This window comes from Callithrix jacchus, chromosome 9 (assembly GCF_049354715.1).
Source record: "Callithrix jacchus isolate 240 chromosome 9, calJac240_pri, whole genome shotgun sequence".
NCBI classification, from domain to species: Eukaryota; Metazoa; Chordata; class Mammalia; order Primates; family Cebidae; genus Callithrix; species Callithrix jacchus.
The window spans coordinates 27406537-27428629 of NC_133510.1; the positions used below are offsets into that span (position 1 = coordinate 27406537).

At 37.8% G+C, this 22093-nt stretch overlaps 1 protein-coding gene across 5 annotated transcripts in view; it reads left to right on the top strand.

Annotated features, from left to right (window-relative positions):
• The window catches only part of RPAP3 (RNA polymerase II associated protein 3), a 57633-nt gene that overhangs the window by 4735 nt on the left and 30805 nt on the right, over positions 1-22093 (top strand). For all 5 annotated transcript variants that reach the window (XM_035255737.3, XM_035255736.3, XM_035255739.3 and 2 more), the window contains exons 4-9: positions 3935-4057; positions 5247-5374; positions 17411-17532; positions 18822-18892; positions 20128-20253; positions 21213-21340. In XM_035255737.3, coding sequence (XP_035111628.2) covers positions 3935-4057; positions 5247-5374; positions 17411-17532; positions 18822-18892; positions 20128-20253; positions 21213-21340 — 698 coding nt within the window. The remainder of the gene's footprint in view (positions 1-3934; positions 4058-5246; positions 5375-17410; positions 17533-18821; positions 18893-20127; positions 20254-21212; positions 21341-22093) is intronic.

Genomic DNA, 22093 nt, shown 5'->3' on the forward strand with positions numbered 1-22093 from the left:
AAAAGAATGTACAGATCAGAAGTCTTTGTTGCAGACTGAAGGACCTGTAGAATTCTGCTAAAAGAGAATACCTTTGTGTCTAGTATTGGGACTGGGGCTCTGTGACAATAAACGTAGGCCTATCTTGCTCCCAGGGAGTTGGGCTTCTTCACCCTTCTAGACTGGGATAGCAGATGTGTGTCCTCCCATCTCCCACATGTGATACACAACATACTTAGAGAATCACGACCACTGCTCTGCCTTACAACCCTCTACCAATGTTTTAAGCAGCCACTGTCATGTCAGCCTGTGAAAGAGAACCTGTTGGCCAGCCTTATTCTGCACTCTGATCTACTTTGAGGATTGATTTGGTTAGGGGTATATGTGTTGGGAGATGTGATAACCAAATTTGGAATATATATTCCTTTTTAGTTTTTAAAAAAGTTTATTATGTAATATTTGATTCATACCAAATAATATGTGGAGATATATGTTCCAAAGCATAGTAATACAGTGAATACTTGAGCCTACCATCTAACTTAAAGAGAATTTTTCCAATACCATTGAAGCTTACTGGTATGTTCCTTTCTGATCCCATGTTCTTTTCTCCCCTCTACTCCAGAAGTAACCACTGTCTAATATCTCTGTTTATTACATTCTTTGTATTTTTCTGTTTAACATTTTTACTGAGCTATAATGTGCATAACATACACAAATCTTAAGTGTGCATCTTCCTGAATTTTTACTCACTCACCTGTGAAGCCACTACTTGGATCAAGATATAGAACATTCCGGGAGGCTGAGGCGCGAGAATGGCATGAACCCCGGTGGTGGAGGTTGCAGTGAGCAGAGATCACAGCATTGCACTCCAGCCTGGGAGACAGAGGGAGACTCTTAAAAAGAAAAAAACATTGGGCCGGGCACGGTGGCTCAAGCCTGTAATCCCAGCACTTTGGGAGGCCGAGGCGGGTGGATCACGAAGTCAAGAGATCGAGACCATCCTGGTCAACATGGTGAAACCCCGTCTCTACTAAAAATACAAAAAATTAGCTGGGCATGGTGGTGCGTGCCTGTAATCCCAGCTACTCAGGAGGCTGAGGCAGGAGAATTGCCTGAACCCAGGAGGCGGAGGTTGCGGTGAGCCGAGATGGCGCCATTGCACTCCAGCCTGGGTAACAAGAGCGAAACTCGGTCTCAAAAAAAAAAAACATTTCCAGCCTCACAGAGGCCTTCCTTTCAGTAGATAACTTCTCAAAATTAGCCACTGTTCTGACCTCTCATACTGTAGGTCAGTTTGGAATTTCACATAAATGTATTATGCAGTATGCATTCTTTAAGTCTGGCTTCTTTTGCTATCATTATCTGAGATCCATATTGTGAGTAGCAGCAGTTCTTTTTCATTGCTGACCAGAATTCCATTGTGTGGATATCTCAATTTGTGTGTCCATTCTCTTATTGATATACCTTTGTGGTGTTGGCGGTTTGGGGCTATGATGAATAAACCTGTTGTGAACATTCTTGTACTTGTCTTTTGATGGACATAAACACCCTAGAGGGGATTTGCTTGGTCATAGTTTATAAATACATTTAGCTTTGGAACATACTGCCAAACATTTTTCCAAATTATTTGTGTGGTAATTTTCTTTTCTTTTTTTTTTTTTTTTTAAGATGGAGTTTCGCTTTTGTTACCCAGGCTGGAGTGCAATGGTGTGATCTCGGCTCACCACAACGTCCATCTCCTGGGTTCAAGCAATTCTCCTGCCTCAGCCTCCCGAGTAGCTGGTACTACAGGCGTGTGCCACCATGCCCAGCTAATTTTTGTATTTTTAGTAGAGATGGGGTTTCACCATGTTGACCAGGATGGTCTTGATCTCTTGACCTCGTGATCCACCCGCCTCGGCCTCCCAAAGTGCTGGGATTATAGGCATGAGCCACCGCTCCCGGCCTGTATGGTATTTTTCTTAATAAAACTAAGGCTAATTAAGAGAGAACTGGGACTTTTATTTAGTTTGCCCTCTGCTTCAGGATTGTTCCAGTATAAGAGAAGTAAAATTTTGGGTCTTGAATTTATCACTGTTGGAAGTGATACTTTCTGAAAATAGAATTTATTCCCAAGTGTCATGTAGCCTGTCTTCATTTTTTTGTGTGACTTCTTGTTACACAGCCTGTTCCTTTTCATCAATTGGTGTCTTCTTATAATGCCCTTTCCTGAAAGGCATCATCTCAGATGATTTTTTACAGAGATGTTTTATACACAGATATTGATTGAGCTCCTGCTGTGTGTAAACAATGCCATCTTGATTGTACTGCATAGCTTGCAATTGTCATTTTAGTGTCTTTATACAAGATATAGTTGTTTAGTTTCCATTTCATTCTAGTTCAGATCTGAGCAGCTGCCTTAGTGCCCTGCTGCTATTAGTTTTCTATACATGTCAGCATAGCAGGGTTGGTTAATCCTGACTGCAGTGTTGGTAGGCTGGTGATATTTCTAGAATCTTCATGCTAAAACGCATAGCTAAATTTCAGTCCATGTTTCAATGTTCATTTAATGAAACTATGAATAATTTTTTTGTTTTTATAAGCAATTTTTTTTACGTAAATAACTTTAAAATAGTGTTTGAATGCAAAAAGGATTTTGTTTACATAATGACCAAAGTTTGTGTTTATATGTGCTTTAATGAACTCTAATGCTGGTTGCGGTGGCTCATGCCTGTAATCCCAGCATTTTGGGAGACTTAGGTGGGCAGATTGCTTGGGCTCAGGATCCAAACTAGCCTGGGCAACGTGGCAAAAGCCCTTCTCTACAAAAAATAAAAAAATTGCTCAGGAGGCTGGGGCAGGAGAATTGCTTGAACCTGGGAGGCAGTGAGCCAAGATCGTGACACTGCATTCCAGTCTGGCGCCTGGTGACGAAGAGAGACCCTGTCTCAAAAAAAATAAAAAAATAAAAAAAATTAGCTTGGCGTGGTGGTGCATGCCTATAGTCCCAGCTACTTGGGAGACTGGGGTGGGAGGATGGCTTGAGCCTGAGAGATGGAGGTTGCAGTGAGCTGAGATCACACTACGGCACTCCAGCCTAGGCAGCAGAGCCAGATGCTGTCTCAAAAATAAAATTAAATAAAAATAAAATCTTACTAAAAATCATTGTTTTATCACATGAAAAATGAGAGAAAAATTCTGGTTGGGGTCTATGAAGTTATTTATTACCACGAAAGTAGTGGGAGTCAAAAGAGATTGAGGATCGTGGGACTAGCATATTGTATTTTTCCTTTGGTAGAGGCAGCTATGTTTTGGAATATACTGGGAGATGGTGTAACATAATGATTGAGAACTCTTGGAGGAAGTAGACTTGGCCACTTACTAGTTGAGTGACCTTGAATGAGTTAACTAACTTCTGCATTTCAGTTCCCTCAAGTGAAAAATTGAAGAAAAATCAAGTGAAGGTAATTATACCTTCCTCATAGGTTATTGTGAAGTTTAGGAGCTAATGTGCTCTATCTTTTATTTTTGGTTTTAAAATAGCAGTTTTAAAGTTTTAAAATAAGGAAGAATAATGTTTTTTAAAGAAAACTTTCTCTGCTACTGGGGTGCTAATTATATTAGTTTAGGGCTATTTGCAAACTTCCTGTAAGCCATAAATACCTAACTGCTAATAGTTTGTGATTTGGGGGTGATTGGTATAGTCTATTGACTTAGCTTTATGAGTTCAAAGTCAGATTTTTGGTTTGGATCTTGGTTTTCTAAACAAAGGCATCTTTTTCTCTGGATATAATCTTAAAAAGAGATTTGGGTTGCTTTGTAAGCCTATAGTTCCTTAGATTATAACAATTTGTAAGCCTGTAGGTCCTTAGATTGTAACAATTTACATTCTTTTGTGTGTGTTCTTTTTAGTATGTCTTTTTTCCCCCTAATAATTATATAATTATGAGCACTCTTTTTCTTCTTTTGATTTTAGGACAGTATCCTTGATGAGCTTGACAAAGATGATAGTACCCATGATTCTCTGTCTCAAGAATCAGAGTCGGAAGAAGATGGGATTCATGTAGATTCTCAAAAGGCTCTTGTTTTAAAAGAAAAGGTATTAATTAGTTAGGTTTTGTTTTTTTCAGGTAAGCAGGAGCTGTAGAAAATCGTATGGATCCTAAAGTTTCTTGAACATAGTTTAGTAGGTATTTAAACTTTATGTTGTTGTTGGTTACATCTCTCATTGGAGGCAGTGGAACATAGTGGTTAGGAGTACATACTTTCAAGCCAGATTACCTGGGTTCAAATCTCTTTTTAAACTTCTGAACTTCAGTTTTCTCATCTGTAAAATGACATTAATATTACCAACTTCAGGGGGTTCTTTTGAGTAGTAAATGAACTATTTTATGTAAATGCTTGGACTGTACTTGGAGTTGTCCAGTGTTTTTAGTAGTAGATTGAAGGAACTTGAAATTAGTGTGTGATTCTTGGCATAAGTATTATATTCCACTCCTGCATATCAAAGACTGTCTTTGGCTACTTTTTGGAATGTTCAGTATCCCCCTGAGGGATGGTTCATTATTATAAAACCAGCTATATTACTTTCACAAAGATGGAACTCTTATCAGATTAAACTCTTGATCCTTTTTTTTTGATTACATTTCTATAGGTTGGTATTGTCAATAAGGAGTATAACGCTAGGTTTTTTACTCATTTTTCTGCCTGGGCTCTTGGATTGTGCCCATACAATGATCATATACAGTTGACCCTTGAACAGTGTGGGGTCAATGCCTCATGCAGTAAAAAAATCTGCATATAAATCTTGACTCCCTCAAAACTTAACTACTAACATCTTACTGTTGACTGGAAGCAGTATGGATAACACAAATAGTTGATTAGCACAAATTTTATGTGTTATATGTATTATTTACTATATTCTTACAAAAATGTAAGCTAGAGAAAAGAAAATGTTATTAAGAACAGTTTAAGGAAGAGAATGTGTATTTATATACACATATTTTACTAAGTAGAAGGGGATCATAGAAATCTTCATCCTTGTGATCTTCACATTGAGTAGGCTGAGGAGGAGGAAGAGGAAGAATTGGTCTTCCTCTCTCAGGGGTAGCAGAGACAGAAAAGGTGGAGAAGGTGGAAAGGGAGGCAGGCACACTTGGTGTAGACTTATTGAAAAAATCCACACTTAAGTGGACCTGTGCTCTTCAAACCTGGATTGTTCAAGGGTCAACTATAGTGAATTTAACATTTGTAAAAAAGATAATCTTATTTAATTTTCTTTTCTTCAGGGCAATAAATACTTCAAACAAGGAAAATATGATGAAGCAATTGACTGCTACACAGAAGGCATGGATGCTGATCCATATAATCCTGTGTTGCCAACAAATAGAGCATCAGCATATTTTAGATTGAAAAAGTAAGGACTTTCTGTAATGTGTGCGAATGTGAATGTCTTATATATATGTTGAGACTAATTTTAAAAAACATTTGTAATAAAGTGTGGAGGACAGATTGAAAATGTATTGCATTTCTTTTCAGCTGTAAATTTTTATAGCTCACTCCTTTTTATTGAGTTATTTTGTTTAAGCCATTTTAAACATCTGGTGCTAAAAGCTGTTTCCATAGCTCACTTTACTGAGATGTTCCTCTAAAAATTCAGTAATAGTGTTCTTTTCTAATTCACAAAGCTAAAAAAGTTTGTTGGATGTTTTTAGAAATTAATATCCTTCATTATTTTGAAAAACCATTTATCCACTTTTTAATCTAGAGAACATTTATGAGTCATACTAACTTTTAATATAAATACTTAATGTGGAAGAATATGAAAGGTATTGTCTTATCATATGCAGGTAACCAACCTATCATAGGGGTTTTTGAAAAGATAAATAACATCAAGGAAGACATTCTTACTGTTTTAATTATTTGGAAATACAAATTTTATTGTTATCTGAGATTTTACTATTTAAATAGCATATTTTTATGTCTTTGAAACATTAATATTCTAAAAAATTAGGGGATCTTTACATTTTATGATATTTGATATCTGCAGTATTTGTATCTCATATATAAGTTATAGAGAATAATTTAAAATAAGCCTATATAAGGGCCCCTCTCAACTGAAAAACCAGAACATTACCATTATTTTTGAAATTACCTTGATGCGCCTATCTGTATCCTGTTCCTTGCCTTTCTCCCAGTTAACCACTATCATGAATTACATATTTATCATTCTTTTGATTTAAAAAGGTTTATTATATATGTATATGTCCCTAAATAATATATTGTATAACCTTGCTTATTTTTGAGCTTTAAACATATGTAGTTGTCTGTGGCTCACCTAATTCTCTGAATATTATATTTTTATGATTCATTCTGGTTTTGATGTGTATAGCTCTAGAGCTCTCATTGTAACAGTTATATAAGATAATTTCTTTTTAGAAATATACCATTTATTTTTTATTTTTTTGGAGACAGTTTCACTGTCTCACCAGGCTAGAGTGCAGTGGTGTAATCTCGGCTCACTGCAGCCTCTGCCTCCCAGGTTCAAGTGATTCTCCTGTTTCAGCCTCCCAAGTAGCTGGGTCTATAGGCGCTCACCACCACACCCAGCTAATTTTTGTATTTTTAGTAGAGACGGGGTTTCACTGTGTTGGCCAGGATGGTCTCCATTTCTTGACCTTGTGATCTGCCTGCCTCAACCTCCCAGAGTGCTGAGATTACAGACGTGAACCACTGAGCCCAGCCATTATCTATCTATTCTTGTGTTGCTTGATTGTTGGTTGGTTTCTATCTTCCTTTCTTTTTCTTCTCTCTCTCCCTCCCACTCTTTCTTTCCTCCTTCTGTCCCTCTTTCTACTGCCCACTTTCCTTTCCTTCCTTATTTCAGTGATGCTAGGAACATTTTGTACATATGTCTTGGTGTTGAGTCATAAAATGTATAGATGTTCAGCTTTATAGGATGATGATAAAGGTAGTTTGTTGTTACACAGTTGTTACAAAGGTAGATGGATGAATTGCATTCACATTAGCAGTGTATAATAATGCTTATTTCCTACCCTTACCAACACTGATATAATTGGGCTTCTTAATTGTTTTCAATCTAGTAGGTGTAAAATGGCATTTCATTGTGCCTATGAAGAGTTCTTTATTCTGGATACTAATCCTTTGGTCTTTTTCATAATAACTATTTTCTCTCAATTTGTAGCTTATCTTTTTTCTTTCTTTATGGAATTTTAATTAATGTAAACATTTACTTTTAATATATTTCAGTTTACTAATTTTTAAAAAAGATTAGGACTTTATAAAGTGATTTGTTAAAAAAATAGTTTGCTGCTTGAGTTCATAGTAGTCTCCTCTGATTTCTTCTGAACATTTTTAAGATTTAATTTTCATATTTAGGCCCTTTCACATATGCCAAAGGTTTTTCCAGCTCTTATTTTTGGAATAGCGCTACTTTCCCCCATGGATCTACCATGCTACTGTTGTCATATGTCATGTTTGCCTAGATCACTTTTTCATCTTTTGTTCTTTACACTGGTCTCTTGCCTGTCCTTACATCCATTCCATAATCCATCCAAGCATTATAACTGTAAGTCTTGATATTTGGTGTAGGGCATATTCTCCTATTTTTTATTATTCAGCAATGTCTTGGGTATTCTTGGACTTACACATCAATATAAATTTTAGAATCATCTTCCCAAATTCCTTAAAACATCCTGTTGGGATTTTGATTAGAATTGCATTAGATTTATAAATCAGTCTGGAGAGAATCATATTGTTACATTTTTGTGCTTTGTTATAGGTGAATGTGAAATATTTCTACTTAGATTGTCATTAATGTCTTTGAAAATAGTCTTACATTTTTTTTTTGCATCTGTGTCTCGTACATCTTTGTTAGATGTTTTGTTTGTTTCTTGTTGATCTGTCATAGTCACCTTACTAAACTTTTATATTTTGATATTTCTAGCAGTGTCTTTAGATTATTTTGATTTTTTTTTTTAGATCATCATATCATCTGAGAATAACGTCAGGTTTTTTTCTTTGTTTCTAGTCCTTGTATTTCTTTCTTACAGAACTACATTGGTAGAGACCTCTATGTAATACCAAGAAAAAGCAGTGATGATGGGCATTCTTGTTTCTTGCATTAAAGGGAATGCTACTAATGTTCCACCATTGGAAATTATAGGCATACCTTGTTTTATTGTGTGTCGCTTTATTGCATCCACAGATACTGTTTTTACAAAATGAAGGTTTGTGGCAATCCTGTATCAGGCAAGTCAAGCAACTCTGTTGGTGCCATTTTAACAACAGCATGTGTTTACTTTGTATCTCTGTGTCACATTTTAGTAATTGTTGCAGTATTTCAGACTTTTTTTTTGTTATTATTATATCTGTTATGGTGATCTCTGATCAGGGATCTTTGATATTTCTATTGTAATTGCTTTGGGGAGCCATCAAGCATGCCCATGTATTATGGCAAGCTTAATGAGTAAATGTGCATTCTGTCTGCTTCACTGACCAACTGCCCCCCCATCTCTGTCCCTCTCCTTGGGCCTCCCTATTCCCTGAGATACAACAGTGTTGAAATTAGGCCAGTTAATAACCTACAGTGAGGCTTGTCATGGTGGCTCATATCTGTAATCCCAGCACTTTGGGATGTCGAGATGGGTGGCTCACTTGGGGCCACGAGTTTGAGACCAGCCTGGCCAAAATGGTGAAATCCGGTCTCAGATTATAGGCATGCACCACCACACTCGGCTAATTCTTTGTATTTTGTAAAATATTTGAAAATATTTGTAAAAATACAAAGAATTAGCCGAGTGTGGTGATGCATGCCTATAATCTCAGATGCTCTGGAGGCTGAGGCATGAGAATTGCTTGAGCCCAGGAGGCAGAGGTTGCAGTGAGCCGAGATCATGCCACTGCACTCCAGCCTGGTGACAGAGTGAAACCATCTCAAAACAAACAAACAAAAAAACAAACAGAAAAGGCCTACAGTGGCATTTAAATGTTCAAGTGAAAGAAAGGAAGACTTGCACATCTCTCACTTTAAATCAGAGGCTAGAAATGATTAAAATTTGTGAGGAAGGCATGTCGAAAGCCAAGATGGCTGAAAGTTAGGCTTTTTTTTTTTAATTGCGTTTTAGGTTTTGGGGTACATGTGCAGAACATGCACGATAGTTGCATAAATACACACACGGCAGTGTGTTTTGCTGCCTTCCTCCCCTTCACCCACATTCGGCATTTCTCCCCAGGCTATCCCTCCCCAGCTCCCCCCTCCACTGTCCCTCCCCTATTCCCACCAATAGACCCCAGTGTGTAGTACTCCCTTCTCTGTGTCCATGTGTTCTCATTTTTCCTCACCGCCTATGAGTGAGAATATGCAGTATTTCATTTTCTGTTCTTGTGTCGGTTTGCTGAGAATGATGTTCTCCAGATTCATCCATGTTCCTACTAAGGACACGGACTCATCATTTCTGATTGCGGCATAATATTTCCTGGTGTATATGTGCCACATTTTCCCAGTTCAGTCTATCATTGATGGGCATTTGGGTTGGATCCAGGTCTTTGCTATTGTAAACAGTGCTGCAATGAACATTCGTATGCATGTGTCCTTATAGTAGAATGATTTATAGTCCTTTGGATATATACCCAGTAATGGGATTGCTGGGTCAAATGGAATTTCTATTTCTAAGGCCTTGAGGAATCGCCACACTGTCTTCCACAATGGTTGAACTAATTTACACTCCCACCAACAGTGTAAAAGTGTTCCTATTTCTCCACATCCTCTCCAGCATCTGTTGTCTCCAGATTTTTTAATGATTGCCATTCTAACTGGTGTGAGATGGTATCTCAATGTGGTTTTAATTTACATCTCTCTAATGACCAGTGACGATGAGCATTTTTTCATGTTTGTTGGCTTCATGTATGTCTTCTTTTGTAAAGTGTCTGTTCATATCCTTTGCCCATTTTTGAATGGGCTTGTTTGTTTTTTTCCTGTAAATCTGTTTGAGTTCTTTGTAAATTCTGGATATCAGCCCTTTGTCAGATGGGTAAACTGCAAAGATTTTTTCCCATTCTGTTGGTTGCCTATTCACTCTAGTGACTGTTTCTTTTGCTGTGGAGAAGCTGTGGAGTTTGATTAGGTCCCATTTGTCTATTTTGGCTTTTGTTGCCAATGCTTTTGGTGTTTTGGTCATGAAGTCCTTGCCTACTCCTAGGTCCTGAATGGTTTTGCCTAGATTTTCTCCTAGGGTTTTTATGGTGCCAGGTCTTCTGTTTAAGTCTTTAATCCATCCAGTGTTAATTTTAGTGTAAGGTGTCAGGAAGGGGTCCAGTTTCTGTTTTCTGCACATGGCTAGCCAGTTTACCCAACACCATTTATTAAACAGGGAATCCTTTCCCCATTGCTTGTTTTTGTCAGGTTTATCAAAGATTGTATGGTTGTAGATATGTTGTGTTGCCTCTGATGCCTCTGTTCTGTTCCATTGGTCTATATCTCTGTTTTGGTACCAGTACCATGCTGTTTTGATTACTGTAGCCTTGTAGTATAGTTTGAAGTCTGGTAGTGTGATGCCTCCCGCTGTGTCCTTTTTGCTTAGAATGGACTTGGCTATGCGGGCTCTCTTTTGGTTCCATATGATGTTCAAGGTGGTTTTTTCCAGTTCTGTGAAGAAAGTCAATGGTAGCTTGATGGGGATAGCGTTGATTCTGTAAATTACGTTGGGCAGTATAGCCATTTTGACGATATTAATTCTTCCTAACCATGAACATGGAATGTTTCTCCATCTGTTTGTGTCCTCTCTTATTTCTTTGAGCAGTGGTTTGTAGTTTTCCTTGAAGAGGTCCTTTATGTTTCTTGTAAGTTGTATTCCTAGGTATTTTATTCTCTTTGTAGCAATTGTGAATAGCAGTTCGTTCTTGATTTGGCTCCCTTTAAGTGTGTTATTGGTGTATAGGAATGCTTGTGATTTTTGCACATTGATTTTATATTCTGAGACTTTGCTGAAGTTGCTTATCAGTTTCAGGAGTTTTTGGGCTGAGGTAGTGGGGTCTTCTAGGTATATTATCATGTCGTCTGCAAATAGAGACAATTTGGCTTCCACCTTTCCTATTTGAATACTCTTTATTTCTTTTTCTTGCCTGATGCTCTGGCTAGAACTTCCAGTACTATATTGAATAGGAGTGGTGAGAGAGGGCATCCTTGTCTAGTGCTGGATTTCAAAGGGAATGCTTCCAGTTTTTGCCCATTCAGTATGATATTGGCTGTTGGTTTGTCATAAATAGCTTTTATTACTTTGAGATACGTTCCATCGATACCGAGTTTATTGAGGGTTTTTAGCATAAAGGGCTGTTGAATTTTGTGGAATGCCTTCTCTGCGTCAATTGAGATAATCATGTGGTTTTTGTTTTTGGTTCTGTTTATGTGGTGAATTATGTTTATAGACTTGCGTATGTTGAACCAGACTTGCATCCCTGGGATGAATCCTACTTGATCATGTTGGATAAGTTTTTTGATGTGGTGTTGCAATCAGCTTGCCAATATTCTATTGAAGATTTTTGCATCTATGTTCATCATGGATATTGACCTGAAGTTTTCTTTTCTTGTTGAGTCTCTGCCGGGTTTTCGTATCAGGATGATGTTGGTCTCATAAAATGATTTGGGAAGGATTCCCTCTTTTTGGATTATTTGGAATAGTTTCAGAAGGAATGGTACCAGCTCCTCTTTGTGTGTCTGGTAGAATTCGGCTGTGAACCCATCTGGACCTGGGCTTTTTTTGTGTGGTAGGCTCTTAATAGCTGCCTCGACTTCTGACCTTGTTATTGGTCTATTCATAGTTTCGGCTTCCTCCTGGTTTAGGCTTGGGAGGACACAGGTGTCCAGGAATTTATCCATTTCTTCCAGGGTTACTAGTTTATGCGCATATGGTTTTTTGTAATATTCTCTGATGATGGTTTGAATTTCTGTGGAATCTGTGGTGATTTCCCCTTTGACGTTTTTTATTGCATCTATTTGGTTGTTCTCTCTTTTCTTTTTTATCAGTCTGGCTAGTGGTCTGTCTATTTTGTTGATCTTTTCAAAAAACCAGCTCTTGGATTTATTGATTTTTTGAAGGGTTTTCGTGTCTCTATCTCCTTCAGTTCTGCTCTGATCTTAGTTATTTCTTGTCTTCTGCTAGGTTTTGAGTTTTTTTGATCTTGCTCCTCTAGCTCTTTTAATTTTGACGATAGGGTGTCAATTTTGGATCTCTCCACTGTTCTCATGTGGGCACTTATTGCTATATATTTTCCTCTGGAGACTGCTTTAAATGTGTCCCAGAGATTCTGGTATGTTGTGTCTTCGTTCTCATTAGTTTCGAAGAATTTCTTTATTTCTGCCTTCATTTCATTGTTTACCCAGTCATCATTCAAGAGCCAGTTATTCAGTTTCCATGAAGCTGTGCAGTTCTGGGTTAGTTTCTGAATTCTGAGTTCTAACTTGATTGCACTATGGTCTGAGAGGCTGTTTGTTATGATTTCAGTTGTTTTGCATTTGTTGAGCAGTGCTTTACTTCCAATTATGTGGTCAATTTTTGAGTAGGTGTGATGTGGTGCTGAGAAGAATGTGTATTCTGTGGATTTGGGGTGGAGAGTTCTGTAAATGTCTATCAGGTTTGCTTGTTCCAGGTCTGAGTTCAAATCCTGGATATTCTTGTTAATTTTCTGTCTGGTTGATCTGTCTAATATTGACAGTGAAGTGTTAAAGTCTTTCTCTATTATTGTGTGGGAGTCTAAGTCTCTTGGTAAGTCATTAAGAACTCGTCTTATATATCTGAGTGCTCCTGTATTGGGTCCATATATTTTTAGGATCGTTAGCTCTTTTTGTTGTATGGATCCTTTTACCATTATGTAATGGCCTTGTCTGTCTCTTTTGATCTTTGTTGCTTTCAAGTCTATTTTATCAGAGATGAGAATTGCAACTCCTGCTTTCTTTTGCTCTCCATTTGCTTGGTAAATCTTCCTCCATCCCCTTATATTGAGCTTTTGTGTATCCTTGCATGTGAGATGAGTTTCCTGGATACAGGACACTGATGGGTTTTGGTTTTTTACCCAATTTGCCAGTCTGTGTCTTTTGATTGGTGCATTAGGCCATTTACATTTAGGGTTAATATTGTTACGTGTGAATTTGATACTGCCATTTTGATGCTAGCTGGCTGTTTTGCCCTTTAGTTGATGCAAATTCTTTATTTTGTTGATGCTCTTTAACATTTGGTATGTTTCTGGAATGGCGGGTACTGGTTGTTCCTTTCTATGTGTAGTGCCTCTTTCAGGAACTTTTGTAAAGCAGGTCTGGTGGTGACAAAATCTCTGAGTACTTGCTTGTTTGCAAAGTCTCTGAGTACTTGCTTGTTTGCAAAATCTCTGAGTACCTGCTTGTTTCCTTCACTTATGAAGCTCAGTTTGGCTAGATATGAAATTCTGGGTTGAAAGTTCTTTTCTTTAAGGATGTTGAATATTGGCCCCCACTCTATTCTGGCTTGTAGAGTTTCTGTCGAGAGATCTGCTGTGAGTCTGATGGGCTTCCCTTTCTGAGTGACCCGACCTTTCTTTCTGGCTGCCCTTAGGATTTTCTCCTTCATTTCGACTCTGGTGAATCTGACGATTTTGTGCCTTGGGGTTGCTCTTCTTGTGGAATATCTTTGTGGTGTTCTCTGTATTTCCTGGACTTGAATATTGGCCTGCCTTGCTAGGTTGGGGAAATTTTCCTTGATAATATCCTGAAGAGTATTTTCCAGCTTGGATTCATTCTCTTCGTCACATTCTGGTACAGCTATCAAACGTAGGTTAGGTCTCTTCATATAGTCCCACATTTCTTGGAGACTTTGTTCATTCCTTTTTGCACTTTCTTCTCTAATCTTGGTGCTCTTTTTATTTCATTGAGTTGATCATCGACTTCTGATATTCTTTCTTCTGCTTGGTTAATTCGGCTTTTGAAACTTGTGCATGCTTCACGAATTTCTCGTGGTTTGTTTTTCAGCTTCTTCAGTTCATTCATATTCCTCTCTAAGGTCCATTCTTGTTATCAATTCCTTGAGTCTTTTTCAAATCTTTTTTCAAGATTCTTAGTTTCTTTCCATTGATTTAGAACATGTTCTTTTAGCTCACGGAAGTTTCTCATTATCCACCTTCTGAAGTCTGATTCCGTCATTTCGTCACATTCATTCTCTGTCCAGCTTTGTTCCCTTGCTTGTGAGGAATTTTGGTTCTTTGTAGGAGGCGAGGTGTTTTGGTTTCGGGTGTTTTCCTCCTTTTTGCGTTGGTTTCTTCCCATCATTGTGCATTTATCCACCTGTTGTCTGAGTAGTTGCTTACTTTTCGGTTAGGTCTCTGAGTGGACGCCCAGATTGTTGATGATGAAGTATTTCTGTTACTTAGTTTTCCTTCTGACAGTCTAACCCCTGTGCTTTACTACTGCTGAGGTCCACTCCAGGCCCTGCTTGTCTGGGGTACACCTGTAGCAGCTGCGCAACAGTAAAGGATGCTACCAGTTTCTTCTTCTGCTATCTTTGTCCCAGAATGATGCCCGCCAAATTTCAGTCTGATCAGTCCTTTTTGAGGTGACTCTTTGGATATACAGGAGTCAGGGAGTTGCTTGAGGAGACGGTCTGTACTTTATAGGAGCTCACGTGCTGAGCTGTGAGCTCCGTTGTTCATTCAGGGCTGTTAGGCAGGTGTGTTTAAGTCTGCTTCAGCAGAACTTCTGAAACCCCTTTTTTTCCTCAGATGCTCTGTCTCAGGGAGTTAGGGCTCTCTTTATGAGTATCCGTTGCACTGTCCTGCCCAGCTAGGAGGCAGTCTAGTCACTATTTGCCTGCTGAGGTTCCGCCCTGCTACCACGGGGTCTGCCCTGTTGCTGTGGGCGCCCCCCTACTGTCATGGGCCCTGCCCTGTTGCTGTGGGCTCTGTCTTGTTGTCATGGGCTCCGCCCTGTTTGCGGAGTCTTTCTGTTATGGCGGGTTGCCTCAGCAACGGCAGGATGCGTCAGCAATGGGAGTGTACCTTAGTAGGGGTGGAATGCCTCAGTAATGGCAGATGCCCCTCCCCCACCGAGCTGCACCGTCCTGGATTTAGCTGTGTCTGCAGTGAAACTCTCAACCTCGAGCGTTTCAAATCGCTGTTTTGTTTGTCCCTGTGGGGGTGGGACCCGCTGAGCCTGATCACCTGGCTCCCTGCCTCAGAGCCCTTTTCCTTTTTTTTTTTTAAGTTGAACGGTTGACTCTCTTCCAGGTGTTTCAGTAGCCTGCTAATAGGGCACCGGGATCTGTGTGATTTCCCATGCAGCAACCCACTGCGCCAGCTCAAATGTTGATTCCCGGGAATCTCCTGGTCTGGCTCACTGTCCACGTCCTGTTTAATCAGATGGATATGCTAATCTGCCCTCCCAAATCTCAGATTGCCGGTTTAACAGGGCACCCAGACCAGTGCATTTTGTGCGGAGTGCCACTGTGCTGTGGCGCTGGCTGAAATGGCCGCGCCAGCCGAAAGGGCTGCACTGGCATCCCGTGTCTCTCCTACACCTGGGAATTTCCCCGTTCTGTGGGCAACAAAGATCCGTCTGGAAATGCGGCTTGGACTCACCCTCTGTGCCTTCACTGAGAGCTGCAATCCTGAGTTGCTCTTAACCGTGCCTGAAAGGCTTCTTGTGCCAATTAGCCAAGTTGTGAATACAAAGGAAAAGTTCTTGAAGGAAATTAAAAGGGCTACTCCATTGAATACAAGTAATTAAAAAGTGAAAGAAGCCTAATGTTGATAGGGAGAAAGTTTTATTTGTCTGTATAGATTAAACCAGCCACAACAGGTAAAGCAGCAAGTGCTGATGGAGAATCTGTAGAAAGTTATCCAGAAGATCTAGCTAAGGTAATTGATGAAGTTGACTATGTTAAACAACACATTTTCAGTGTTGACTAAACAGTTTTCTGTTAGAAGACAGTGCCATGTAGGACTTTCACAGCTAGAGAGAAATCAATGCCTGGCTTCAAAGGACAGTCTGATTCTCTTGTTAGGGGCTAATGTAGCTGGTGGCTTTAAGTTGAAGACTGTGCTCATTTACCATTCCAAAAGTCCTAGGGCCCTTAGGAATTATGCTAAAGCTACTCTGCCTGTGCTCTATAAATAAAACAACAAAGTCTGGATGACAGTACATCTATTATAAACTGGTTTACTGAATATTTTAGGCCTAATATTGAGACCTACTGCTTGGAAAAAAGATTTATTTCAAAATAGTACTGCTTATTGACAATGTACCTACTCACACAAGATTTCTGCTGGAGATGTACAAGGAAATGAATGTTGTTTTCATGCTTCCTAACATAACATCCATCTGCAGCCCATGATCAAAGAGTCATTTCAACTTTCAAGTCTCGTTATTTAAGAAATATGTTTCAGCAGTTCAGTGGTCCCTCGATCTATCTCTTGCTTCAACAGTGTTTGGATGGAACAGATTCCCCCCTCCCCCCCAAAAAATTAAAAAGAAAGAAATACATTTCATAGGCTATAGCTGTCATAGATCATGATTACTCTAGTGGATCTGGACAAAGTAGATTGAAACCTGGAAAGGGTTAACTAATTTTAGATGCCATTAAGAACATCTGTAATTCATGGGAGGAGGTCAAAATATCAGTGTTAACGGGAGTTTGGAAGAAGTTGACTTCTAGGATGACTTTGAGGGGTTCAAGATTTTAGGGCGGAAGATGTGACTGAATTGCTGCAATCGTGTTCAAACTTGAATGGATGATCAGTTGCTTCCTATGGATGAGCAAGGAAAGTGGTTTCTTGAGATAGAATCTATTGGGGAAGGAGCTGTGAACATTTTTGAAATGACAACAGAAGATTTAGAACGTTATACAAACTTACTTGAAAAAGCAGTGGCAGAGTTTGAGAGGATTGACTCCAATATTGAAAGAAGTTCTATTATGAGTAAAATGCTATAAACAGCATCACATGCTACCACCACCACCCTGATCAATCAGCAGCTGTCAACATCAAGGCAAGGTACTTCACCAGCAAAAACAAAAATATTCACTGAAGGCTCAGATAATCATTAGCATTTTTTTAACAAAGTAGTTTTAAATTAAGGTATATACATTGTTATTTATTCATAAAACTTTTGCACACTTACTAGATTACAGTATAATGTAACTATAACTTTTGTATGCACTGGAAAACCAGAAAATTTGTATGACTAGCTTTATTGTGACATTTACTTTGTTGTGGTGGTCTAAAATCAAATCCATAATATTGTTGAGGAATGCCAGTATTGCTTTTATTACACTTAATTAAAAGGAAGTGGGAAACATGCCTTCAGTGGGTAAGTAAATTCCCTTTGCAAGGATTTTAGAAACAAAACTTTGAAGTTTTGGTTTAGTAAATGAGTTTTATTAACTTTATTTATTTTGATGTTTTAAAATTGCAGATTTGCTGTTGCTGAGTCTGATTGTAATTTAGCAATTGCCTTGAATAAAAGTTATACAAAAGCTTATTCCAGACGAGGTGCTGCTCGATTTGCTTTGCAAAAATTAGAAGAGGCCAAAAAAGGTATTTTCTAGTCATTATCTAAAAAATTCTTTAACAGTGTAATCTAACAGATGCTATAGAGAGATTACTAAGTAATCACAGTTATTACCTTCAAAGAGCTTTCTATATTTGAACAAAGCTCATTTTTGCAACTGAAATGATATCTTGATGTTTTGAGACAGAATGCATTATTTGCTGCCAATCAGAGTTTGGTTCAAATTCTCATGTTACCAAGTACTAGCTATGTGACCAGTATCTTCTCTGATTTTCAGTTTCTCATCTGTAAAATAGGCATTAAAATGTCTTGTTGGCTTTAGTGAGGTAAGAGGTAGTGTGTTTAAAGCTCCTAACACATTTTTGTTTATTTATAAATTCTAAGCCTTCTGTAATTCCACAAAATAAGTTTTTGTATTGTAAATCAAAATCTGAATAAAGCTGATATTTAATTGGATTTTGCTGCCTCTTAGGTTTTTTCTTTTTTTTTTTTTTCTGCTGCTCTGTCACCCAGGCTTGAGTGCGATGGCATGCTCTCAGCTCACTGCAACCTTTGCCTCCGGGGTTTAAGCAATTCTCCCTGCCTCAGCGTCCTGAAAGGTGCCTGCCACTATGCCCAGCTCATTTTTACATTTTTAGTAGAGACAGGGTTTCACCATGTTGGCCAGGCTGGTCTTGAACTCCTGACCTTAGATGACCTGCCTGTCTTGGCCTCCCAAAGTGCTGGGATTACAGGTGTGAGTCACCGTGCCTGGCCTGCTTCTTGGTTTTATGATGTACAACTTATAATAGCAGGTATCCTTACTGGGGCTAGTGGAAGATGGTTTGTCATAGGATTTTGTCTGCCTTTGGGGGGAGAAAAAGAAAGTTCAGTGGCTTGGCTGGGCAAAATGGCTTATGCCTATAATACTGGCACTCTCAGCAGCCAAGGTGGGAGGATTGCTTGGTGTCAGGAGTTTGAGACTAGCCTGGCCAACATGGAGAAACGCTGTCACTACTGAAAATACAAAAAATAGCTGAGCTTGGCTGTGTGTGCCTGTAGTTTCAGCCACTCAGGAGGCTGAGTTGCAGAATCTCTGGAACCTGGGAGGTGGAGGTTGCAGTGAGCCAAGATTGGGCCACTGTACTCAGCCTGGGTAACAGAGTGAGACTTTGTCTCAAAAAAAGAAAGTTCAGTGGCCTAATGGTATTTCTTTGTTTCTGCTTTATTTTGCTGTAGGACAGTTGCCTAATTGTCACAGGCAACAAAGATTGTTTCATACTGGTTTTTAAATATTATCTATTTAAAATTTTTTTTAATCTTCTCTTTTACTTAGATTATGAAAGAGTATTAGAACTGGAACCAAATAACTTTGAAGCAACAAATGAACTCAGGAAAATTAATCAGGTAAACTATAGTTATTTAAGTTAAGTGCATTACTTATGACCTTTCTTTGAAGAAGTAAAGCTTTTTGCATAGATTTTATATGATAGATTTCTTTATATTGAGATTTTCTAATTTTAATTCTTTGTAGAGTTTTGCTAAATGAATTTGCAAGCTAAAGGTAGTGTAATGGTATTTAAAGATCCTTGATTGTTCTAAAAGTTGCCTGAGATCTTTAGAACTACTGCTGCTTTGCTCTTTCCCAGATGACAGAATTATTATTATTTATCTCACTGATTTTATTCCTTTTTGGCTTATGCACTGATTGAAACATTGAGAGAAAAATGACAATGATTGGGGAAAGTGTGCTTTTAAATATTGCCATTACTATTGCACGTAAGATCTGCTGGTAAATATGTCAACTTGATTATGGTTGTGAACTGTATTATGTATTTTTAAAAGTTTGTCTTACATCAAATAGTTACTGTGACTATTGAATTTGAGAAGTTTGGTGATGTAGTTGTAATGAACTGTTATGTTTGAAAACAGCTCCTAAAACAGTGTCTGGCCTGTATAGAAATTCAATAAATACTTGTTGAATAAATGAGCAATTACTTTTAATGGATGCTACTTATTTATCTATTTGAACATATAATGTATATGTTTTGCAGGGTGTTGATTTATTTCTTGTATATTAGCTAAATTTTTGCTTCTCTAATATGAAAGTTTTGCTTGAGTAGGAATTGGAAATTAAATACACTAAAGCCTCTGGGACCTAAATAATTCCAACTTTTATTTTAGATTCAAAGGGTACATGTGCAGGCTTTTTACATGGGCATATTGTATGATACTGAGGTTTGGAGTATGAATGATTCCGTCACCTAGGTAGTGAGCATAGTACCCAATAGGTAGTTTTTCATTCCCTCCCCACCCCCAGTGTCTCTCTCCCTAACAGGTAGTCTGTAGTGTCTATTGTTTCCATTTATGTTCATGTTTACCTAATATTTACCTCCCATTTATAAGAACATGCGGTCTTTGGTGTTTGATACTAATTTTAATTGAAATGAGAAGCACATTAAATTTATTATATACTTAATGTTACATTTTACTTTAATAAGTAAATTAGGGTAGAAAACGTTATTTTGATTATGTAAAATATGGCAGAAATTGTAATATTTTGAAGTATTTATGTTTTAAGGTCAAATATATGTGCATCTTGCATTACTTGTTTTATTTTAGCTGACTGCTATGTCTTCTAGGCTTTAGCATCCAAAGAAAACTCACATCCAAAGGAAGCTGAAACAGTGGTTAAGTCAACAGAGGGTGAGCAAAAGCAAATTGAAGCACAATGGAATAAGCAGCAGGCCATTTCAGAGAAAGATCTGGTAATCTGAAGCTATTCCAACATATAATGTATATGTTTTGCTGAGTGTTGATTTATTTATTGCATATTAGTTAAATTTCTTGCTTCTCTAATATTAAAATTTTGCTTGAGTAGGAATTGGAAATTAAATACACTAAAGCCTCTGGGACTTACTAATTCAAAACTTGAGTAATTGATAACTTTATACATAGATTTAAAAAAATAACTATAGAAACACTTAAGTTTAGGAAACTACTTCTGAGTGTTTTATTATATATTTACGTATACATAGTTATAAATTTAACATAGAAGTTAATTACAGTTCATTCTCATCCATACTTTTTTTTATTAATTCACACTGAACTGTTTTTGATTGAAATTCCTCTACTAATCATGAGTTGAGGAGGTTTAATTTATTTATAGCCTTTCTTGGACCCACAGAGGATTCCTAATAAATATTTATGAAATGATTATTGATTGTGATATTTGACTCTGATTATAAATAAATGTTATAGTGAAATCAGGTATACAAATTCCAATATTGTTGAATTTATCTTATATTGAAGAGTGGGCTTTATAATTCTGGTACTGTGTTCTTTCACAAAAATTATTTGAGTTATGAAATTCTTTTTTATAGCTTCTAATGTAGCTAAAGACAGTATAATATTTGCGCTTTTGTTAAAATAGGTTTTTAAATTTAATATTTGCCTAATATTTTATTAATGGAACAATAGTGAATGCTCCAAAGTAATATAGTAGTATACATGTTTTTTCTTTTTAGTACTAAAAAGAGAATAATGCCATTAAAAAAGAACTCAAACGAACAGATTCTAAAACGTGTCTCATGGGCTAGATTTTTAACAATTAATATGCTTTCCTGAAATACTGTTGAACGTCCTCACAGTTTTTCATAAGATTTGAATTCATTTAATTTTTTTGCATTTTTAAAATTCTTCTTCGTATTTCTCTACAAAATAACAGGGGAACGGATTTTTTAAAGAGGGGAAATATGAAAGAGCAATTGAATGCTATACTCGAGGGATAGCAGCAGATGGTGCTAATGCCCTTCTTCCAGCTAACAGAGCTATGGCTTATCTGAAGATTCAGAAGTAAGTATTGGTTACATTTTAGTGCTTTTCAGGATAAAAGTTTACCATAAATTGGTTATTTGTTATTTGCATGTGATTGCAAATAAGCAGCAGGTTAAATTTTTACTGTAATAGTGGTGAGCATAAGCAATATTTCGAGATACCAGTAACAGTTGTAATGTGATATGGAAATATCTGATTCTTTTTTTTGAGACAGAGTCCTGCTCTGTCACCTGGGCTAGAGTGTGGTGGTTCGATTTTGGCTCACTACAGCCTCCACCTGCCGGGTTCAAGTGATTCTCCTGCCGCAGCCTCCCGAGTAGCTAGGATTACAGGCGTGTGCCAGGACCACTGGCTAATTTTTGTATTTTCAGTAGAGTCAGTGGCCAGGATGGTCTTTAACTCCTGACCTCAGGTGATCCGCCTGTCTCTGCCTCCCGAACTGCTGGGATTAGAGGCGTGCCTGACCAAAATATCTGATTTTTATTGGTGACAGAGTGATAGGTACTGTTGTCTGCGTTTGTATTTATAAGAGAGCTAAATTTTATTTAAAGGTCAAGGACAATAATGATACAGTTTTTTTCCTAACCAAGTTTTCACATCCCCCAGAGGATCTCAGGTTAGGAGTTCCTGTCATAGAAGTAAATTTTGATTATGTATTTAACCTCACTTAAAGTAATAGATACCACTAGAGATAGATTCTTCTGTTGACTGTTGAGAGTAAAGAATCATTGTATCTCTTGCTAGCTTATGAAAATTTTGATTTTTGATATT